Source organism: Zalophus californianus, chromosome 5 (assembly GCF_009762305.2).
Source record: "Zalophus californianus isolate mZalCal1 chromosome 5, mZalCal1.pri.v2, whole genome shotgun sequence".
Lineage (NCBI taxonomy): Eukaryota > Metazoa > Chordata > Mammalia > Carnivora > Otariidae > Zalophus > Zalophus californianus.
Window position 1 is genome coordinate 121,877,307 of NC_045599.1, and position 23,823 is coordinate 121,901,129.

The following is a 23,823-nucleotide window of genomic DNA, read 5'->3' on the forward strand; positions in this document are numbered from 1 at the left end:
GTTCCTTGTGGTCTCTCCTCCTCCAGCAGGGCAGCCCAGGCTTGTTCTCATGGTTGTGGCAATGGAGTACACAAGGTCTCTTGAGGTCTAGGTTCAGCAGAGGCACACTATTACTTCTGCCACATTCTGTGGGCCAAAGCAAGTCACCAGGCCAGCCCAGATTTGAGGAGTGACAAAATAGACTGTAGTAAAAGAAGGGGCTGCAAACTCTCACAGTAAGGAGGCATGGATGGAGGTGAGATAGAAAGGTTCTGGCTATTTTTGCAATTGGCCACATTTTTTCCCAGTTTGGGGTTCCTGATTTCTAGCATGCCTTGCCAATTCTCAAAGGAGGAATGCACAGGACACTGAATCTGACCAACATCAGCCGAGAGACAACAGCTCAACAGTACTGGGGGCACTGAGGCCAGCCCATTACACAAAAGTCCCCTTCATAACATTGGGGTTTTTTTCTGCCACACAGGACTCTTCCAGGCTCTCCCTTGTCCCTCCTCCAACGTGGGGTTAAGTGGACTCTAGCAGCTTTAGCCCTAATTCATATTTACTCCTGTGTGGTACACAGTTTTTCTCATCATAGTTACACTATCATGGGGGCTTTTTGCCCAGAAATCCAAGAGTGCAATGGGTGCTGCCTCATCAGATTCTTGCTCGGTCAGTTGTTCCTCCTGTTCTGTCACCTCAGGTGTCACCACTCACCCCTAGCTGGCCTGATATGTACAATTTCTCCTGAGTGTACTAACTGAACTCTCCCGGTTGCTACCAGTTTTTCCTTTCCTCCTGTGCCATAGATTCCTTCTGATCCATAATGATCACTCAATCACTACAATCCTTCAAGCCCTACAGAGTCCTTGGAATAAACCTGCAACTGGCCAGTTTTTTCTCCTGTGTGTGACAAGATGGACATTTTAAATAAGGAGATGGCAATCTGATATTACATAGCTACAAATGATTTGTCTTAGAAAACAAATTAGGACTTCATGACCTCATTTTTCTAGCCATATGGCAAGTATCTTCTCTTGTGAATATTTTCCTTGTATCTTACCTCCACAAGAATATAGATCTATCTATATGTAACACACACGTATGTGTATACACACATATACATACACATATTTACATCCAGACATGTGTTGTGGTGTTCAAACAGAAGTCACTCTTGGGCTACCCTGTTCCCTCAGCCTTAACTTCTAAATCTTGTAGCTCATAATGAAAGAGAAGAGGAAGTCATGTCTGTCCTGCTTGCCTTTTCTCCATCTGGACATTGCAGAAGTATCCGTGTTAGGGCTAGCATAATGAATCCAACATTCTCACCAACTCTAAGGGATGTGGAAGCCACAGAATGATCTCTCACATACTCTCTTGCCAGTGTTCTTTCATCGGGAGTTTTTCCTCCCCAATTCACTCAGAGTCCCTTGCTAAAGACACAACATGTATGTAAAAGTTCCCGTATGACTTTTCTCCTTCACCCTGGACACCATTCTGTAGCACTTCTGGACAACTCACTCTACTCCTGAGAGAGAGATAATAATAGAACTTACAAAGTATTATTCTCAAAACTATTATAGGTTAAATCTCCTAAACTATAAAATAAGTTAATATACTTCAGAGATTGAAACTATCTGATGACATCATCTTCGAATAACCTTATTTTCATTGACATGTGCATTCTAAAAGCATTTATTGAGCATTTATTAGCTACCAGGAACTGTACACTGAAAGTAATCAGTAAGACCCTCTGTTAACGGAGAACTGAAATTCTGAGCACAAAGACAAACAAGAAAATTGAACGTTACTATGAAGTAAAAGTTATTATAATGGCGTAGCACAAGGCATAGAGGAATACAAAAGAGCACAGGTAAGGACAGAGCCTGGGGGAGTGTAGGCAGGGGGAGAAAACACTTTCAGGAAGAGATAATACTTGAAGTACATGTTTAGTAAGTAGTCATTAAATCACCCAAATTTCCTTCCTGTGGATGACTGTTCTAATGCTTTCCACTTTTCATTGGAGTTTTTCTTTCCAACATTTAACATGCTGTTGCTTATCTTTTATTTTCTAGAAATTCCTTTGGAAAGCCTTGGGAACCACCTTAGCATCCTGCCAAGATACAGACTTTGTAAGCTCACAGACTGAGGAATTTCTGATTGCTCCCCACCAACTGGGGGATCAGCGACAGGTGGGACCCCTTTCTCTCAATTTCCTCTTATGATGATGATAATTAATTCCATCTGGAAAGCCACTGACAGGTCTTATGACAATGTCTTACTTACCAAGAATCCATGGATACATTGATTATAATCCAACAGAATTTTTCAGAAAATGATGCTTCCCTATTTAAATATCAATGCTTTGCTATTTTTTTATTTTAATTCTAGTACACTTGACATACAGTGTTATATAAGTTTCAGGTGTATAATGTAGTGCTCATCATGATGTGTACTCTTAAACCCCTTTACCTATGGAACCACAAAAGACCCCAAATAGCCAAAGCAATCTTGAAAAAGAAAAGCAAAGCTGGAGGCATCACAATTCCGGACTTCAAGTTATATTATAAAGCTGTAGTGAACAAGACAGTATGGTACTGGCACAAAAAATAGACACATAGATCTAAGGAACAGAATAGAGAACCCAGAAATGAACACACAATTATATGGTCTATTAATCTTCGACAAAGAAGAAAAAAATATCAAATGGAAAAAAGACAGTTTCTTCAACAAATGGTGTTGGGAAAACTGGACAGAAACATGCAAAAGAATAAAACTGGACCACTTTCTTACACCATACACAAAATAAATTCAAAATGGATTAAAGACCTAAATATGAGACAGGAAACCATTAAAATCCTTGAAGAGAACACAGGCAGTAATCTCTTTGACATCAGCCGTAGCAGCTTCTTACTAGATGTCTCCTGAGGCAAGGGAAACAAATGTAAAAATAAACTATTGGGGCTTCATCAAAGTAAAAAGCTTCTGCACAGTGAAGGGAACAATCAACAAAACTAAAAGGCAACCTACAGAATGGGAGAAGGTATTTGCAAATAACATATCTGATAAAGGCTTAGTATCCAAAATATATAAAGAACTTACAGAACTCAACACCCCAAAACACAAATAATCCAGTTACAAAATGGGCAGAAGACAGGAATAGACATTTTTCCAAAGAAGACATATAGATGGCCAGCCTCCCCTCTGGTAGCCTTTAGTTTATTCTCAATAGCTGAGTCTGTTTCTTGGTTTGTCTCTCTCTCTCCTTCTCTTTTTTTGTCCCTTGGTTAATTTGTTCATTTGTTTTGTTTCTTAAGTTCTACATATGAGTGAAGCGGTATGGTATTTATCTTTCTCTGACTGACTTATTTCGCTTAGCATTGTATTTTCTAGCTCCATCCGTGTTGTTGCAAATGGTAAGATTTCATTCTTTTTTATGGCTGAGTAATATTTCATTATATATATATACCCCATCTTCTTTATCCATTCATCTACCAGTGGACACTTGGGCTGATTCCATAATTTGGCTATTGTAGATAATGCTGCTATAAACGTAAGGGTGCATATATCCTTTCAAATTAGTGTTTTTGTATTCATTGGGTAAATTTCCAGTAGAACAATTACAGGATTGTAGGGTAGTTCTGTTTTCCTTTTTTTAAAAAATTGATTTAGATATTTATCACAGCATTACTTATTATATTGCAAATTTTGACAGTGGGGGAATGGTTATAATGAGTATGGTGTATCATACTACACAATCATTAGAAGTCATGTTTTTGAAAACTATTTAGCAACATGGAAAAGTGTTTTTAATATTAAGTGCAAAACATGAAGATACAAAGCTGAATAAAGAGAGTGATCCTAATTTTTACAATTATAAAAACTAGAAGGAAATATACCAAATATTAAGTAGTCATTATGTTTGGGTGGAGGATTCTGGATGATTTTTGGTTTTTCATTAATGTTCTTTGGTTTATATTTCCCAAATTCTATACCTGAATATACATGGGTGGGGGAGGAGTTGGGAAGAGTTGAAATGTTTTGACTTGCCAGACATTTTTTAGCAAGTCATGGGTTCTCTTTGATGTTAATGTGAATAGTTTCCAGGAACCAACTTCTGTATCCAACTCTAATTGGATAATTATTCTTTACTAAAAGAGCAATGGAGTGTAGCTGCTTTGAAACTGTATTCAGAAAAGGACTGTTTGTTATCTTTGATATCATTGATAGATGGATTTTAGCAGAAGTTCTGACTTCTTACTTTTTACTTAGTATTAGTATATTATTATTTTTTCTCTTTTTTCCTTTTCAATTTTTAAAATTCTAGTTAGTTAATATATATGGTAAAATTGGTTTCAGGTATAGAATTTAGTGATTCATCACTTTCATATAACACCCAATACTCATCACAAGTGGCTCCCTTAATACCCATCACCCATTGAGCCCATCCCCCACCCACCTCCCTCCATCAACCCTCAGTTTGTTCTCTATCATTAAGAGTCTCTTATGATTTGCTTCCCTCTCTCTTTTTTTTTCCTTCCCATATGATCATCTGTTTTGTTTCTTAAGTTCCACATATGAGTGAAATCATAGGGTATTTGTCTTTCTCTGACTGACTTATTTCGCTTAGCATAATACTCTCTAGTTCCATTCACGTCATTGCAAATGGCAAGGTTTCATTCTTTCTGATGTTGAGTAATATTATATGTATACCACGTCTGCTTTATCCATTCATCAGTCAATAGACATTTGGGCTCTTTCCATAATTTGGCTACTGTTGATAATGCTGCTATAAACAGTGCATGTGTCCCTTCAAATCTGTATTTTTGTATCCTTTGAGTAAATACCTAGTAGTGCAATTGCTGGGTCATAGGGCAGTTCTATTTTTAACTTTTTGAGGAACCTCCATACTGTTTTCCAGAGTGCCTGCACCAGTTTGCATTCCCACCAACAGTGTAAGAGGGTTCCCCTTTCTCCACATCCTTGCCAACACTTGTTTCTTGTGGTTTTGATTTTAGCCATTTGACAGGTGTGAGGTAATATCTCGCTGTAGTTTTGATTTGCATTTCCCTGATGACTGATGAGTGATGTTGAGCATCTTTTCATGTGTCTGTTGGCCATCTGTATGTCTCCTTTGGAGAAATGTCTGTTCATATCCTTTGCCCATTTTTAATTGGATATCTGTTTTTTGGGTGTTGAGTTCTGTAAGTTCCTTATATATTTTGGAAACTCACCCTTTTTCAGATATGTCATTTGCTAATATCTTCTCCCATTCTGTAGGTTGTCTTTTAGTTTTGTTGATTGTTTCCTTTGCTGTGCAGAAGCTTTTTATTTTGATGTAGTCCTAATAGTTTATTTTTGCATTTGTTTCCCTTGCCTCAGGAGACATATGTAGAAAAAATGTTGCTATGGCCAATGTCCGAGAAATTACGGCCTTTGCTCTTTTCTAGGATTTTTATAGTTTCAAGTCCCACATTTAAGTCCTTAATGCATTTTGGGTTATTTTTGTGTATGGTGTAAGAAAGTGGTCCAGTTTCATTCTTTTATATGTAGCTGTCTAGTTTTCCCAGCACCATTCTTTTTTTTTAATTTAATTTAATTTTATTATGTTATGTTAGTCACCATACAAAGCAGTGATCACCAAGACAGCATGATACTGGCACAAAAACAGACATACAGACCAATGGAACAGAACAAAGAGCCTAGATATGGACCCTCAACTCGATGGTCAAATAATCTTCAACCCAGCACCATTCTTGCCTCCTTTGTCAAAAGATTAATTGACCACATAATCATGGATTTATTCCTGGGCTCTCTATTCTGTTCTATTGATCTATTTGTCTATGTTTGTGCCAACACCGTACTTTTTGAATATTACAGCTTGGTAGTGTATCTTGAAATCTGGGATTGTGATACCTTCAGTTTTATTCTTCTTTTTCAAGATTGCTTTTGCTATTCAGGGTATTTTGTGGTTCCATACAAATTTTAAGAGTATTGGTTCTAGTTCTGTGAAAAAAAATGCTGTTGGTGTTTTGATAGGGGTTTCATTAAGTCTGTAGATTGCTTTGGGTAGTATGGACACTTTAACAATATTTGTTCTTCCAATCCATGAGCATGGAATAACTTCCCAGTTGTGTCATCTTCAATTTCTTTCATCAGTGTTTTATAGTTTTCAGAGTACAGGTCTTTCACCTCCTTAGTTAGGTTTATTCCTACGTATGTTATTATTTTGGTGCAATTATAAGTGGGGATTATGTTCTTAATTTCTCTTTCTGCTATTTCATTATTAGTGTATAAAAATGCAACAGATCTCTGTATACCAATTTTGTGTCCTGTGACCTTACTGAATGCATTTATCAGTTCTACTAATTTTTTGGTAATCTTTAGGATTTTCTATGCAGAGTATAATATCTGCAAATAGTGAAAGTTTTACTTCTTCCTTATCAATTTGTACGCATTTTATTTCTTTTTCTTGTCTGATTGTTGTGGCTAGGACTTCCAGTACTATGTTGAATAAAAGTGGTGAGAGTGGACTTCCTTGTCTGGTTCCTGATCTTAGGGCAAAAGCTCTCAGTTTTTCACCATTGAGTATCATGTTAGCTGTGGGTTTTTCATATGTGGTCTTACCATGTTGAGGTATGTTCCTTCTAAATGTACTTTGTTGAGGGTTTTTATCATGAATCGATGTTGCACTTTGTCAAATGCTTTTTCTGCATCTATTGAAATGATTATATGGTTTTTATCCTTTTGTTGATGTGGTGTATTATGTTGATTGATTTGTGAATATTGAACCAGCATCCCAGGATCAATGTTTCATTTATTTAACTGGGTTTGTAAAAATGTTGAAAAATGAATTTCAATTATCCTTAATAAAAGTATTTTTAGTATATTTTGATCTTGACTTTTTAACTTAAGGGTATGACCATAAACTTAAAAATCATTGAATTTACAAGCTGAAAGTAACCTTATATACCATTGATTTTCAACCTAGAGAAAACATAAGCATAACCTGGAGTGCTTTTTCAAAGCAATTTGGCCTATTCTTTACCCTAACTAGGCTGCAGAATGTATGTGAATGTGGATAGTGTGTGTGTATTTAAAAAATAAAAAAGAAAAGAAAAACCCCCCAGGCTAATAAAGACCACCTAGTATAAAAAAAATTTTTTAGTGTATTTTGTTATACATTCTCCTCAGACATTTTGAGATGTTTAGAGGATCCTTTCTTCCATATTAAACGTTCAGAAACCACTAGACTTCCAGAACTTTTGAAACTGTTTTTTTATTATGTTATTTATTTTCTCCTCCTCAGATGTTCTGTTATCTTATTGCTTTTGGCATTATTTCTAACACCATTTTCCCCATCCTGTTTAAAACTCTCCTTCCCACACAGTCCACTGACTTGCTCCCTCATTTATTTCAGAATACTGCTCAATTGTCACCCTGTTTATGAAGCCTTCTCTAGCTGCCCTATTTAAATTGAGAACTCCCCCTAACCTACAGCAGCTATTCTCTTTCCTTGTTTTCCTTATGTCCATAGCATGGGTCACCCTTGAAATACTATATATTTATATGTTTACTGAATTTATGTGCTTATTTAATGTCACTTCCCCTGATTGTGTGCACCACAAGGATGGGGAGTTTGGGTGTGTTCTGTTCACTGTTGTGTCCCCAGCACCTAGAAGAGTGCCTGACACATAACAGGTGCTCCATAAATATTTGTTGAATAGTGAATGGTTAAACTCAAAACTCCTATCTTTTCTGACTTTAGGGAATAACATCTATTTTAGGATACTGTGCTGAGAGCCACTTGGATACTGTTTTAAAAGTTCTTAAAACATTCCAAGATCGGGAAAAGTTTTTCATGAATCGATGTAAGGTAAAAGGAATAACCTTCTCTCCCAAAGCTTTGGTCAGAGCGAGGGCAAACGACACTGATTCCTTCAGTAAACATCCTTTTCCATATCATACTTGTTCCTGTCCCCAGGTCTTTATTCCAGGTGAGAACTGCCCAAGCCCAGACCTTGTAGAATGACCAGCTGTCTAACAGGTCTACTCCAGTTTCTGTCACTAATGCTGACCTGGAAGGTCCTAAGGAGTTCTCTGTGTGCCTAGTTTTGTCCCTCTACCAGCTGCTCAGTTCTCATGGCCAGTTTCCACTGTGTACACTCTGCTCCCCTGAAGGAAAGGGATTTAATAAATAAAAATTAACCCAAGCTTTCTCACGGGGACCTCTTTTAAAGCCCGATAGATTCACAATACAGTCCCAGGTGTTTAAATGTGACCAAGCAAGAGTATCAGTTTTAGACTAATTTTCATCATCTCAGTCCCATTTCTTAAGCCCTGTCGTGGTCCGTAAGACTAGGAAGCAACATGGAGGAAAGGAAACACCTTCAGTCATAGTTTTCATGTCTCTCTTTCAGGGTATTTTTTCTGGGAAAAAGAGCCTGACCAAGACTGATGTCATGGTAATCTATGGAGCCGTGGCCCTCCATGCTCCCAAGGGTCAACTCCTCACCAGGCTTGATCAAGACATTGTTTCCCAAGTCCTGTTTCTTTATGGCCAGTGCTCTCAGGTAACAGCCAGCACAGGGTGCCTCAATTTCCGGGCTGGGGTTCCTAAACTTTGGAGGGGCTCACCTCTTGGGAATATTCATGCTCAAAGGATACAGACAAAAGGCAAGATAGCATCTGTTATGTTTGGAAGATGAGAACATAAAAGAACAGAAAAATGCATTATGAAACAGGGCCAGGTAATTCATTTCTTGCCTAAGGCTTTGGGTAGTTCATGGCCTATGATACCTTCCTAGACCAAGTACCCATAGCAGTCTCCCCCAAGTCTGAACTTAAAATAATTACTCCAGTACTACTTTAGAGCAGCTGGTTCATTACTTCCCTGTTATAGTCTCTGAAGTGTTACTGATGGTAGTTTAACCTTGCCTCACGAATAATAAGTGCGACACATGTATTTTTAAATGAATAAAAATACATTATTAATCAACCTACTTAATCTACCTCATGTTGTACCATTCTACACACTCCCCAACACACACATTCATACCAGTCACCCTTCCTGTCCTTGATGTTCCTCAAATAGGCCAGGAATATTCCTGCCTCAGAACCCTACAACTGAGTTGGAATTCATCTGATCATTTCTGTCCCCTATAGTACTTTTTATATCTTTAATAAAGTGCTTTAGATATATTGTCAATTTGGCCATTTTGCTGACAAGTACCAGGTTAACCACCTAAAAATCACCTTGGGATCAAATTTGAAATACAGCTTCCCAGAGCCATTTTTCAGGGAGATTGATTCTGTAGGTCTGGGTTGGAATCTGACATCTGTATTTTTAAGAGGTTTAGAAGTGATTCTTATCCATAGCTAGGTTTCAGAAGCTTCTACTGATTACATGCACATCTGTTCCCACATTAGATTGTCAGCACCTTGATGTTAGGGCTTGTACCTTATGCTCCCTTATCTCTGCTTCTGCGTTCTCCACACACCACCTGTTTGGTAAATCTGTTCTTGACATTTATTCATGGGTGTATGTGATAAGAATGGAATCATAGGGAACTCGTGATATCACAGATATAAGTGTATGCCGGTGGAAGGGAATAGGGCAGTGATCCTCACACTTCAGTTGCATGAGAACTACCTGGAGCCCTGTTAAAAATAGAGATCCTTAGATCCTTAGATCCTAGAGAGTCACAGTCTTCAGGGATGGATCTCTGAATATGTATTTTTGACATGCTCCTCAAAAGGTGATTCTGATGTACCCAAAATTTGATAAGCAATGATGAAAACCAAAAACATAATTGAAAAAAAGATGGTTCATGTTATATTAATTTTTAGTCAATCATTGAGGAATATTATGATAAGAATACAAGAGGAAAGGAGATAAAGATGTCTTAGATAAGGATGACTGTACACTTTCAAGGTACAGTCAATTCTTCTGTAGCACAACATATGCACAAGATAGTACAAGAAAAACACAGGAATTATGGAGAAAATGGGGGAGGGGCACAACGTTCAAAAACCCCATCAAGGACATATAAAAAATAGGAATCTAATTTTATTTTTTTAAGATTTTATTTATTTATTTGAGAGAGAGATAGCGAGAGAGAGTACAAGCAGGGGGGTGGGGGGGGAGAGGGAGAAGCAGTCTCCCCATGGAGCAGGGAGCCCATCGCAGGGCTTGAGCCCAGGACCCTGAGATCATGACCTGAGCCACCCAGGTGCCCCTGAGATCTAATTTTAAAAACCATCTAAGAAGTACATAAAAACTACAAAAAAATTATAGCATTTTTTCTTGAAAAACACCTGAATTCACTTGGGAAAGTTACAAGTTGATTGTGAAATGGTGATAAGGACGAAAGGTCACCTGAAATCAGACAGACAGCTAGAATGGCAGATTTGAATGGGAAACAGCTCATACCATGGTAAACTGAACCAGTTGGCATGTTTGAGGTGTTCGTGTGAGTATTCCCACACGGGTCAGTTCAGCTAGCTCACCTTTTGCTGTCATGGACAAAACTATGCATAAGCAAACACAAAATTCAGAATGTACTAGAAGTATTTACTCACATACCAATTTCACTGAAATAAATTTGCATTTTTCAAGGCAAGCATCATAGCAGAACTGACTGTATCTCGGTTCCAAAGTCAGCTGCCCTATTAACTTTCATTTTATAGCTTTTCACTGCTCTTTCTGCCAAAAGCCTCTACCCTTATTCTTATCGAAGTCTGGTAGAACCTCTTTAAATCATGAGGCTTGAAACCCAAAGGCTTGATTTCTTTATGCTGCTTTCTGTAGATTAGACTCACCTGGGGAAAAAGTCTGCCAATGTACAGGGTCTCATTTTGGAAATGGGGGAGGAAGTGAACAGCCCCTTGCCCTTTAGCAAGACTCAGTGACCTCCTTAGCTGTTGTTTTCAGGTTGGTGGGTGGGTCTTTTTGCTGGTGGAGGGAACTCTTAACTGCTGCTCTAGTATCTGCTTTTGCCTTTGGTTTTGCAGGTTCTGGGCATGTCTGTGATGAGCAAGGTATGCAATATATTTGATATATTTGAATACATAGCATGCTCCCTGGAAATGCAGTAGGCATAGATGTCCTCTTGGTTTGATTCCAGAGGAAAAAATCCCAACATATAACTAATCAATCCGATCCTGAAGCCAGGATCCCTGAGACTAATCAGGACAGAACAGAGAGATATATTTGGTTCCAGGTGGTTTGGGAGTTATACTGCAACCTAGAGCAGTGTTCTTAGAACTACGTGCTGTGACCCACCAGAAGACCATGAAATCAGTCTAATAGATCTAACAGATCACAACCAGCAAATTTTTGTAATGAAATAAAAGAGAAATTTAGAAGAGTACATTGCATTTAGCAATAAGAAGTATCATAAAACTTTCATTTCAGTTATTATATATATATAATGTTATATGTATATATAGTGCATGTAAACTGTTTCCTAAAGTTTGTGTGGTTTATGGTCCAAAAAGTTTGAAAGCCACTGCTGTATAGAACCTCAATCTATGGGGGACAGGGTTTGGGGGGGAGTAGAATTTGACCTTGGTTTTTAACTTCCCTGCAACTTTGACCCTGGACTGAGGTAAAGATAACAAAAGAAGCAGAGATTCTCATTTCTGTCTGGGTACATAGTTCAACCCTAAGTCAAGAACGGTTTATAGAGCCAGGTATGGAACCCAAGACTTTGGATTGCGCTGTGAATCATTTTGCTTTAGGACATGGATCTGCAAATGAGTTTCACAAGAACTATCACTGAGATTGGGATTGCTGTCCACGATGCTGAGGATAAGGGATTCAAGTTCTCCTACAAGGAGGTGCTGCTGGGTTACATGCTGGTAAGTGTGCAGAGAGGACATGGGCAAGGTCTTGAAAAGTCTGTTACCAAGAGTCAGAGCTGTCTTTTTTTAAATGGGTACAATGCGCCAGTCCCTGGTAACAGATCTCTGCCATTATATGGACCAAGGGCACCCAACAGTCCAATGGGGCTGCAGCTGCTTCTGGAAACTCCCCCAGATCCTTTCTAGAATTCCCCCCGCCTTTGTGTTGCAGGACTTCATCAGGGATGAGCCCCTGGATTCCCTAGCTAGCCCTGTTCGGTGGAAAGCCTTAATCGCCATCAGATACCTCAGGTAGAAAAGTTTTCTTGCTCTCGCTTAAAAAAATATTTCCTCCCCAAAATCCTCCTTCTGATCAACTGACTTATCAATCAGTGGATACTCCAGTGTACCCTCCCCCCAAATTGAACACAGCTCATCAATGGGTTGTTGTTTTTTTTTTTTTCTTTCTCAAATAGGGGCTTTTCCCTCTTTTCAAACTTACAGAACTGACTGAGAGGCCGACCCTTCGATGACTGACAGGGATAAAGAGCTACTCAGAGGAGTTAGATTTATTGATACAGGAGGACTGAAGTTTCTGTGCAGAAGGAAATGTCTCTTCCTAGACCTTGGCAAATTTTAATATTCCCATTAAAAACCTATGAAAGCCCTAATCATATTTTAGTTGGTTAGTAGCAATAAACCAGCAGAAGAAAATGATTTTAACCAAATTTTTAAAATAATATTTTCCCCCTGCAGTAAAAGAAATATAAATTCATAGTTAAAACTTGGAAACTATAAAAACTTTTTAAAAAATAATAAAAATCACCCCTTATTTTCAACATTTTGGTATATGCCTTTCAAGTTTTTATACCTAATTCTTCATGTTAAGTACAGAGCTGAGAACCTACTCTACATATGGCTGTGCATCTTACTTTTTCCTTACTTCTCCTTACATATTCCCCCATTATTACCAATTCTTCACCAACATTGTTCTTCATTGTTTTAAAGGAATATTTTCACTGTGGTAAAATACCCATAAAATGTATCATCTTAACCATTTTTAAGTGTATATTTCAGTAGTGTTAAGTACAATCGTATTGTTATGCTATCAACCTCAAGAATTCTTCCCATCTTGCAAAACTGAAGCTGTATACACATTAAACAACAAACTCCCCATTCCCTCCTCCCACCAGTGCTGGCAACCACCATTCTACCTTCTGTGTTTATGAATTACATACTTCAGTTACCTAATATAAATGGAATCATGCAGTATTTCTTTTTGTGCCTTGCTTATTTCACTAGAATGATGTCCATCCATGTGATAACATGTGTCAAAATTTCATTTCTTTTTAAGGCTGAATAATGTTCCATTTAGTGTATACACTATATTTTGTTAATCCATTCATCCAATGGGTACTTGGGTTGTGTTCATATTTTGACTGCTGTGAATAGTGCCGCTAATGAACACGGGTCCATGAATATCTCTTCTAGACCTTGCTTTCAATTCTTTTGAGTATATACCCAAAAGTAGGATTGCTGGATCATATGATAATTCTATTATTTTTAATTTTTTGAGGTATTACCATACTGCTTTTTATAGCAGTGATACCATTTTACATTCCTATGATCAGGGCATAAGCGTTCTAATTTTTCCATATTTTGGCCAAAACTTGTTTTTTTCTGGTTTCTTTTTTAAGATTTATTTATTTATTTTAGAGAGAGAGAGTGCACACGCAGGGGGAGGGGCAGAGGGAGAGAGAGAATCTCAAGCAGACTCCCCGCTGAGCTCAGAGCCCCACACGGGGCTGAATCCCAGGACCCTGAGATCGTGACCTTAATGGAAACTAACCATGTCCCTTTTCAAGATGATTTTGGCTATTTGGGATCCCTTGAGATTTCATATGAATTTTAGGATGAATTTTTCTATTTCTACAAAAACTGCCATTGGGATTTTTTGGGGATTACATTAAATCTATAATCTGCTTTGGGTAATATGGGTATCTTAACAATAGTAAGTTCTCAAATACATGAACGTAGGATGTTTTTCCATTTATTTGTATCTTCTTTAATTTCCTTTAACAATGTTTCATGGTTTTCAGTGTACAAGTCTTTTGCTTCCTTGGTTAAATAAAGTATTTTATTCTTTTTGATGCTATTGTAAATGGAATTGTTAATTTCCTTTTTGATTGTTCATTGTTAATGTATAGAAACAACTGATTTGTGTGTGCTCATTTTGTATTCTACAACATTGTTTGTTTATTCTAACAATTTTTTGTGAACTGTAGGGTTTTCTACCTATAAGATCATGTCATCTGCAAACGGAGATAGTTTACTTCTTCCTTTCCAATCTAGATGGCTTTTATTTCTTTTTCTTGCCTAATAGCTCTGACTAGGACTTATGGTATTATGTTGAATAAAAGTGGCAAAAGCAGGCATCCTTATCTTGTTACTGATCTTAGCTTTTCCTCTGAATCTTAGAGGAAAAATGTACAGTCTTTCACCATTGATATATATTAGCTGTAGGCTTTTCATATATGGCCTTTATTATATTGAGGTAAGAAACAGCATTTTCAATGACTGCTTAATAACTTATTGCATAGATGTGTCTCATATTACTTAACCAACCTCCTCTTGCTATATTTGTCAGTTTTTAAAACTATAAATAATATTTTGGTGAACACCATTGTGCGAAAAGTGCTCTCTGAACTTTTATTAAAGCTGACAATTTGGTTCAATAAATATTATTCAGTGTCATCCATGTATCAGGCATGGAGATAGATTTAAAAAGGATAATCATTAACAAAATATGGCCTTGCCTACTGGGTAAAATAGATGCAAAACATACCCACCTAATTTCTCTGAAATGTAGTAAGAACCAACATAAGGGAAGGCACAGGTTGTCATGTTTACAAAGATAAGTGAAGTTTGAAGAAAGCTCAAATAAATCTTGAAGATGAGTTAAGAATTAACTAGGCTCTGAGAGGTGGAGCAAGATGGCGGAGGAGTAGGAGACCTGGATTTCGTCTGATACCAATAATTCAGCTAATAGGGATCAAACCATTCTGAACACCTACGAACTCAACAGGAGATCGAAGAAGAGAGTAGCAACAACTGAACAGAGAAGCGACCACTTACTGGAAGGTAGGGCGTGCGGAGAAGTGAATCCGAGGCGATATTCGGGAGGATAGACGGCGGGGGAGGGGGCCTCCGGCGGCCGCTTCTGGCAAGTGCTAGAGCCGCGGAGCACAAAATCGGAACTTCTAGAAGTCGGCTCCGCTGAGGGACGTCGCTCCAGTGGCTAAGCGGGGGGTGGAACCCTCGCGGGACAGTGTGGTCTCAGGACCCTCGGGGTCACAGAAAGACCGGGGGTGCCTGAGTGCGCCAGAGCTCCCAGGCATCGGAGCGGGGAAGCCGGCTGCAGAGAGGGAGCCAAGGCGCAGGTTCTCAGCTCGGGGTTGCCATAAACTGTGATCCGCGGCCCAGTCGGGCCACTGCTCCTCCAGCAGGGACCCAACAAGCGGCAGAGCCGGGGAGACGCCCCTTCCTCCCCCGGGGAGGAGCGGCGCGAGAGCGCACCGCAGGGATCTGCTGGGTTTGGAGACTCCACACGGGGTCGGGTGCCAGAGATAGAAACACTCGGTCACAGGCCGGGTGAGCGCGGAGTGCGGCCGGAGACCGGGGAGACGGGAGTGACTGCTTTTCTCTGGGGGCGCACTGAGGAGCGGGGCCCCAAGTTCTCAGCTCCTCCAGGTGGAGATAGGGAGGCCACCTTTTTCACCCTGTTCCTCCAAAGCTGTACCAGAGCTTGCAGGGAACAAAAGCTCCTGAGAGCAAACCCGAGCAGCTTGCTTAGCCCGGACCGACAAGGGCAGGGCAATTCCGCCTCCGCAAAGACATTTGGGAACCACGGCAACAGGCCCCGCCCCCAGAAGGTCAGCACGAACAGCCAGCAAGCCAAGACCAAGTTTACCGATCAAGGAGAACGGGAGAACTCCAGCGCTAGGGGAATACTGCACATAGAATTCATGGCTTTTTTTTACCATGATTCATTAGTTTTTCAAAGTTAATTTTTTAACTTTTTTTTTAATTTTTCTTTTTCCCTTTTTCAACCAACATCTTATCAATCCCTTTTTTAAAAAAACATTTTTCATTTTTCATTTTTAGAGTCATATTTTATCCCTTCATAGTAGTTACCCTTATTTTCGGCATATATATATATAAGTTGTTCTCTCTTTAAATTTTTGAGATACAGTTTCTTTTAACAGATCAAAATATACCCTAAATCACTAGTGTATGGCTTTGTTCTAGTCTCCTGCCTGATCACATTCTCTCCCTTTTTTTTTCCTTTTCTTTTTTTTTTAAATCTTCTTCTTTCTTTTTTCAAACAACCTCTTATCTTATCAATTCCTTTTATAAACTCTTTTATAATTTTCATCTTTACAGTCATCTTCCATCCCTTCATTGTATCAACCCTTATTTTGTACATATATAAGTCTTTCTTCCTTTAAAATTTTAGGAGGCACTTTTTTCTAACAGACCAAAATACGCCCAAAATCTAGTGTGTGGCACTGATCTAGGCACAAGCCTGATCATATTTGATCATATTCTGTTTTCTTTGTATTGGTCTGTTTTTGTTTTTATCTTTTTCTGTTTTTGTTTTTGTTTTTTTCTCTCTCTTTCTTTTTTCTTTCTTCCCTTTCTTTTCCCCTGGTTTCAGGACTTTTCTGATTTGTATAGAGTATATTTGCTGGGGACATTGTTAACCTGTTAGCATTTTGTTCTGTCATTCATCTATTCTCCTCTGGACAAAATAACAAGATGAAAAAAATCACCTCAGCAAAAAGAACAAGAAGTAGTACTAGTACGGTCAGCCACGGACCTACTCAATACGGACATTAGTACGATGTCGGACCTAGAGTTCAGAATCATGACTTTAAAGATACTAGCTGGGCTTGAAAAAATCGTGGAAGTTATTAGAGAAACCCTTTCTGGAGAAATAAAAGAACTAAAATCTAACCAAGTGGAAATCAAAAAGGCTATTAATGAGGTGCAATCAAAAATGGGGGCACTAACTGCTAGGATAAATGAGGCAGAAGAGAGAATCAGCGATATAGAAGACCAAATGATGGAAAATAAAGAGGCTGAGAAAAAGAGAGAAACAACTACAGGATCATGAGGGCAGAATTCGAGAGATAAGCGATACGATAACATGAAACAACATTAGAATAATTGGGATCCCAGAAGACGAAGAAAGAGAGAGAGGGGCAGAAGGTATATTGGAGCAAATAATAGCAGAGAAATTCCCTAAAGTGAGGAAGGAAACAGGCATCAAAATCCAGGAGGCACAGAGAACCCCTCTCAAAATCAATAAAAATAGGTCAATACCCCGACATCTAATAATAAAACTTACAAGTCTCGGAGACAAAGAGAAAATCCTGAAAGCAGCTCGGGAGAAGAGATATGTAACCTACAATGGTAGAAAGATTAGATTGGCAACAGACCTATCCACAGAGACCTGGCAGGCCAGAAAGGACTGGCATGATATCTTCAGAGCACTAAACGAGGAAAATATGCAGCCAAGAATACTATATCCAGCTAGGCTGTCATTAAAAATAGAAGGAGAGATAAAAAGCTTCCAGGACAAACAAAAACTAAAGGAATTTGCAAACACGAAACCAGCCCTCCAAGAAATATTGAAAGGGGTCCTCTAAGCAAAGAGAGAGCTTAAAAGCAGCATAGACCAGAAAGGAACACAGACAATATACAGTAACAGTCACCTTACAGGCAATACAATGGCACTAAATTCATACTTTTCAGTAGTTACCCTGAATGTAAATGGGCTAAATGCCCCAATCAAAAGACACAGGCTATCAGAATGGATAAAAAAACAAGACCCATCGATATGCTGTCTGCAAAAGACTCATTTTAGACACAAAGACACTCCCAGATTGAAAGTGAGGGGGTGGAAAACCATTTACCATGCTAATGGACACCAAAAGAAAGCTGGGGTGGCAATCCTTATATCAGACAAATTAGATTTTAAAACAAAGACTATAATAAGAGATGAGGAAGGACACTATATCCTACTAAAGGGTCTATCCAACAAGAAGATCTAACAATTGTAAATATCTATGCCCCTAACATGGGAGCAGCCAATTATGTAAGCCAATTAATAACAAAAGCAAAGAAACACTTCGACAACAATACAGTAATAGTGGGGGACTTTAACACCCCCCTCACTGAAATGGACAGATCACCTAAGCAAAAGATCAACAAGGAAATAAAGACTTTAAATGACACACTGGACCAAATGGACTTCACAGATATATTCAGAACATTCCATCCCAAAGCAACAGAATACACATTCTTTTCTAGGGCCCATGGAACATTCTCCAGAATAGATCACATCCTAGGTCACAAATCAGGTCTCAACCAGTACCAAAAGATTGGGATCATTCCCTGCATATTTTCAGACCACAGTGCTTTGAAACTAGAATTCAATCACGAGAGGAAAGTCGGAAAGAACTCAAATACATGGAGGCTAAAGAGCATCCTACTAAAGAATGAATGGGTCAACCAGGAAATTAAAGAAGAATTAAAAAAATTCATGGAAACCAATGAAAATGAAAACACAACTGTTCAAAATCTTTGGGAAGCAGCAAAGGCAGTCCTAAGAGGAAAGTATATAGCAATACAAGCCTTTCTCAAGAAACAAGAAAAGTCTCAAATACACAACCTTAACCCTACACCTAAAGGAGCTGGAGAAAGAACAGCAAATAAAGCCTAAACCCAGCAGGAGAAGAGAAATAATAAAGGTCAGAGCAGAAATCAATGAAATAGAAACCAAAAGAACAGTAGAACAGATCAACGAAACTAGGAGCTTGTTCTTTGAAAGAATTAACAAGATTGATAAACCCCTGGCCAGACTTATCAAAAAGAAAAGAGAAAGGACCCAAATCAACAAAATTATGAATGAAAGAGGAGAGATCACAACCAACACCAAAGAAATACAAACAATTATAAGAACATATTATGAGCAACTCTATGCCAGCAAATTAGATAACCTGGAAGAAATGGGTGCATTCCTAGAGATGTATCAACTACCAAAATTGAACCAGGAAGAAATAGAAAACCTGAACAGACCTATAACCACTAAGGAAATTGAAGCAGTCATCAAAAACCTCCCAACAAACAAAAGCCCAGGGCCAAATGGCTTCCCAGGGGAATTCTATCAGACATTTAAAGAAGAATTAATACCTATTCTCCTGAAACTGTTCCAAAAAATAGAAATGGAAGGAAAACTTCCAAACTTATTTTATGAGGCCAGGATTACCTTGATCCCAAAACCAGACAAAGACCCCATCAAAAAGGAGAATTACAGACCAATATCCTTGATGAACATGGATGCAAAAATTCTCACCAAAATACTAGCCAATAGGATCCAGCAGTACATTAAAAGGATTATTCACCATGACCAAGTGAGATTTATCCCTGGGCTGCAAGGTTGGTTCAACATCCGCAAATCAATCAACGTGATACAATACATTAATAAAAGAAAGAACAAGAATCATAGGATCCTCTCAATAGATGTAGAAAAAGCATCTGACAAAGTACAGCACCCTTTCTTGATCAAAACTCTTCAGAGTATAGGGATAGAGGGTACATACCTCAATATCATAAAAGCCATCTATGAAAAACCTACAGCGAATATCATTCTCAATGGGGAAAAGCTGAGAGCTTTTCCCCTAAGGTCAGGAATGAGGCGGGGATGTCCACTATCACGACTGCTATTCAACATAGTATTAGAAGTCCTAGCCACAGCAATCAGACAACAAAAAGAAATCAAAGGCATCCGAATCGGCAAAGAAGAAGTCAAACTCTCACTCTTTGCAGATGATATGATACTGTATGTGGAAAACCCAAAAGACTCCACCCCAAAACTGCTAGAACTCATACAGGAATTCAGTAAAGTAGCAGGATATAAAATCAATGCACAGAAATCAGTGGCATTCCTATACACCAACAACAAGACAGAAGAGAGACAAATCAAGGAGTCGATCCCATTTACAATTACACCCAAAACCATAAGATACCTAGGAATAAATTTCACCAAAGAGGCAAAGGATCTGTACTCAGAAAACTATAAAATACTCATGAAAGAAATTGAAGAAGACACAAAGAAATGGAAAAGCATTCCATGCTAATGGATTGGAAGAACAAACATTGTGAAGATGTCAATGCTACCTAGAGCAATCTACACATTCAATGCAATCCCCATCAAAATACCATCCACTTTTTTCAAAGAAATGGAACAAATAATCCTAAAATTTGTATGGAACCAGAAGAGACCCCAAATAGCCAGAGGAATATTGAAAAAGAAAAGCAAAGCTGGCGGCATCACAATTCCGGACTTCCAGCTGTATTACAAAGCTGTCATCATCAAGACAATATGGTCCTGGCACAAAACCAGACACATAGATCAATGGAACAGAATAGAGAGCCCAGGAATGGACCCTCAACTCTACGGTCAACTCATCTTTGACAAAGCAGGAAAGAATGTCCAATGGAAAAAAGACAGTCTCTTCAACAAATGGTGTTGGGAAAATTGGACAGCCACATGCAGAAGAATGAAACTGGACCATTTCCTTACACCACACACAAAAATAGACTCCAAATAGTTGAAAGACTTAAACGTGAGACAGGAGTCCATCAAAATCCTAAAGGAGAACACAGGTAGCAACCTCTTCGACATCAGCCGCAGCAACTTCTTCCTAGAAACATCGCCAAAGGCAAGGGAAGCAAGGGCAAAAATGAACTATTGGGATTTCATCAAGATAAAAAGCTTTTGCACCGCAAAAGAAACAGTCTACAAAACCAAAAGACAACCATCAGAATGGAAGAAGATATTTGCAAATGACATATCAGATAAAGGGCTAATATCCAAAATCTATAAATAACTTATCAAACTCAACACCCAAAGAACAAATAATCCAATCAAGAAATGGGCAGACGACACGAACAGACATTTTTCCAAAGAAGACATCCAAATGGCCAATAGACACATGAAAAAGTGCTCAACATCGCTCGGCATCAGGGAAATCCAAATCAAAACCTCGATGAGATACCACCTCACACCAGTCAAAATGGCTACAATTAACAAGTCAGGAAACGACAGATGTTGGTGGGGATGCAGAGAAAGGGGAACCCTCCTACACTGTTGTTGGGAATGCAAGCTGGTGCAACCCCTCTGGAAAACAGTATGGAGGTTCCTCAAACAGTTGAAAATAGAGCTACCATACGATCCAGCAATTGCACTACTGGGTATTTACCACAAAGATACAAATGTAGGGATCCGAAGGGGTATGTGCACCCCATTGTTTATAGCAGCAACGTCCACAATAGCCAAACTGTGGAAAGAGCCAAGATGTCCATCAACAGATGAATGGATAAAGAAGATGTGGTATATATACACAATGGGATATTATGCAGCCATCAAAAGGAATGAGATCTTGCCATTTGTAATGACGTGGAGGGAACTGGAGGGTGTTATGCTGAGTGAAATAAGTCAATCAGAGAAAGACATGTATCATATGACCTCACTGATATGAGGAATTCTTAATCTCAAGAAACAAACTGAGTGTTGCTGGAGTGGTGGGGGCGTGGGAGGGATGGGGTGGCTGGGTGACAGACATGGGGTAGGGTATGTGCTATGGTGAGTGCTGTGAGTTGTGCAAGACTGTTGAATCACAGATCTGTACTTCTGAAACAAATAATGCAACATATGTTAAGAAAAAAGAAAAAGAAGAAGATAGCAGGAGGGGAAGAATGAAGGGGAGTAAGTCGGACGGGGAGACAAACCATGAGAGACGATGGACTCTGAAAAACACACTGAGGGTTCTAGAGGGGAGGAGCGTGGGGGGATGGGTTAGCCTGGTGATGGGTATTAAAGAGGGCACATTCTGCATGGAGCACTGGGTGTTATGCACAAACAATGAATCATGGAACACTACATCAAAAACTAATGATGTAATGTATGGTGATTAACGTAACAATAAAAAAATTTAAAAAAAAAGAATTAACTAGGCTCTAAGACAGGGTTGTCAAGTAGAAATAGAATGCAAGTCACACATGTAATTTAAAATTTTCTAGTAGTCACTTTTAAAAGAGTAAAAAAGAAACAATAATTTTAATAATTATTTTGCTTAATCCAATGTATTCAGTATATTATCATTTCAACATGTGTTTGATATTTAAAAAGATAATGAGATAATTTACATGATTTTTCATACTGAATCTCCAAAATCCAGTGTATTTTATAATTACAGCATGTCTTAATTCAGACTAGCCACACTCAGGTGCTAGATAGCTACGTTACTGCTACCCTTATTTGGACAGAACACGTACAGAACTTGCAAACTGATCTCTAATGACTGAAAACCAATTAGCGTTTGCCCGGGGCCAGTGTGAAGGAAGAGATGAGCCGCATAGGGGCATAAGGAAAAATCTGGATGTTCTATATTGATTATAGTGGTGGTTTCATGGGTGTGAAACTCATTTAATTGCACAGTTTAAATGGATGCAGCTTGTTGTGCATAAATTATATGTCAATATGTTGATTTTTTTTTAAGTCAGCCAGATGAAAAGACTGTTTGGTTTATATCTACATATTTAACACTTTCAATAGACCTGTCCCAGCTGGTACTGACTTTTACTCCCCTATGAGAGAACCAATTTCCCCCTGCCCTGACCATGTCATCATTTTTAATTTCTTTGCTAATATGATAGCTGACAAGCGGTAGTGTATTGTCTTGATTTACATTTATTAAATAATATTTATATTTATTAAATAATCAATGGGGATTTTCATGTTTATTGAACATTTTTCCAAGTTATGTCTAGGTTTCTTCATATCCTCATGATGCTTATAGTAAATAGCTGAAAGAAATAAGGGGAGGAAGGAAGGAAGGAAGGAAGGAAGGAAGGAAGGAAGGAAGGAAGGAGGGAAGGGAGGGAGGAAGGAGGGAAGGGAGGGAGGGAGGGAGGGAGGGAGGGAGAAAGGAAGGAAGATTCCAGCCGCTTTACTATAAGTACATTCAGTATGCGTAACACTACTTAATAGCATGAGAAGACATATGAAATTGATAAAACAGCTCCAAACTTAGAATCTTCCCCCCACACCCCCTCCCCACAAAACCCATGAGCACTAGAAAAAACAAGCAGGTTAATGTTATCACAGGACCTATAATAAAGGGCTAAGTAACACAAAGCTAGTGATGATTTCTTTATCACTCTAATAAATTAGAAATGAGACATGTTGACTGTGCGCACCAGTACAGTTTGATTCTATGTCCCCAACCTCTCCCTACCTCTGTCACCATCTCCCTCAACATTCTAACATGTCAGCAAGCATATCTGACCCCCTCCCCAAGATGTGGTTGGCAGTTCTTGGGAACTCTTCTGAGCTATGTTTTACTTGTCCTCATAATACCCATCCCTCCATATGGTTCTCATTTCAGTAAACTGAAACCTCAGCTCTCACTAAATGACCACCTAAATATTCTTGAAGAGAATATTCGCAGACTGCTTCCCCTGCCACCTCTGGAAAAACTCAAAGATGAAGGCGAGACAGACAAGGACAAGGAGCATATTAATGTATGTGGGGGTGAGGCTTGAGTAGAATCAAGAGCTGCTGTGGGACTCTACCCTCCCGCCTCAGCCTGACGCGCATGCTCACATTGGATTTCAGTTTCTCTACGAACGATCCATGGATGCTCTCGGAAGGCTGCTGAAGACCATGATGTGGGATAATGTGAAAGCAGAGGCCTGCCAAGAAATGTTCAATGTGAGTCAGGCCATTGCTCAAACTGAGTCCCGCATTCCCTCGTCTGTGCTACAGGGCAACACTCCAGACCCTACCTCATGCTCTTCACAGGGAGATGTGCAGCCTGACCCATTTAACCCATCACATAGGGCCAGTCCACTTAAGAATTATTTGTG

General features: G+C 38.9%; 1 protein-coding gene across 4 annotated transcripts in view; it reads left to right on the top strand.

The window, feature by feature from the left end:
* The window catches only part of MROH2B (maestro heat like repeat family member 2B), a 71,477-nt gene that overhangs the window by 25,936 nt on the left and 21,718 nt on the right, over positions 1 to 23,823 (top strand). For 3 of the 4 annotated variants that reach the window (XM_027604346.2, XM_027604348.2, XM_027604345.2), the window contains 8 exons: positions 2,058 to 2,174; positions 7,751 to 7,858; positions 8,403 to 8,555; positions 10,996 to 11,022; positions 11,725 to 11,844; positions 12,059 to 12,138; positions 23,343 to 23,478; positions 23,573 to 23,668. In XM_027604346.2, coding sequence (XP_027460147.1) covers positions 2,058 to 2,174; positions 7,751 to 7,858; positions 8,403 to 8,555; positions 10,996 to 11,022; positions 11,725 to 11,844; positions 12,059 to 12,138; positions 23,343 to 23,478; positions 23,573 to 23,668 — 837 coding nt within the window. The remainder of the gene's footprint in view (positions 1 to 2,057; positions 2,175 to 7,750; positions 7,859 to 8,402; positions 8,556 to 10,995; positions 11,023 to 11,724; positions 11,845 to 12,058; positions 12,139 to 23,342; positions 23,479 to 23,572; positions 23,669 to 23,823) is intronic. The other variant, XM_027604347.2, reaches the window with a different exon arrangement.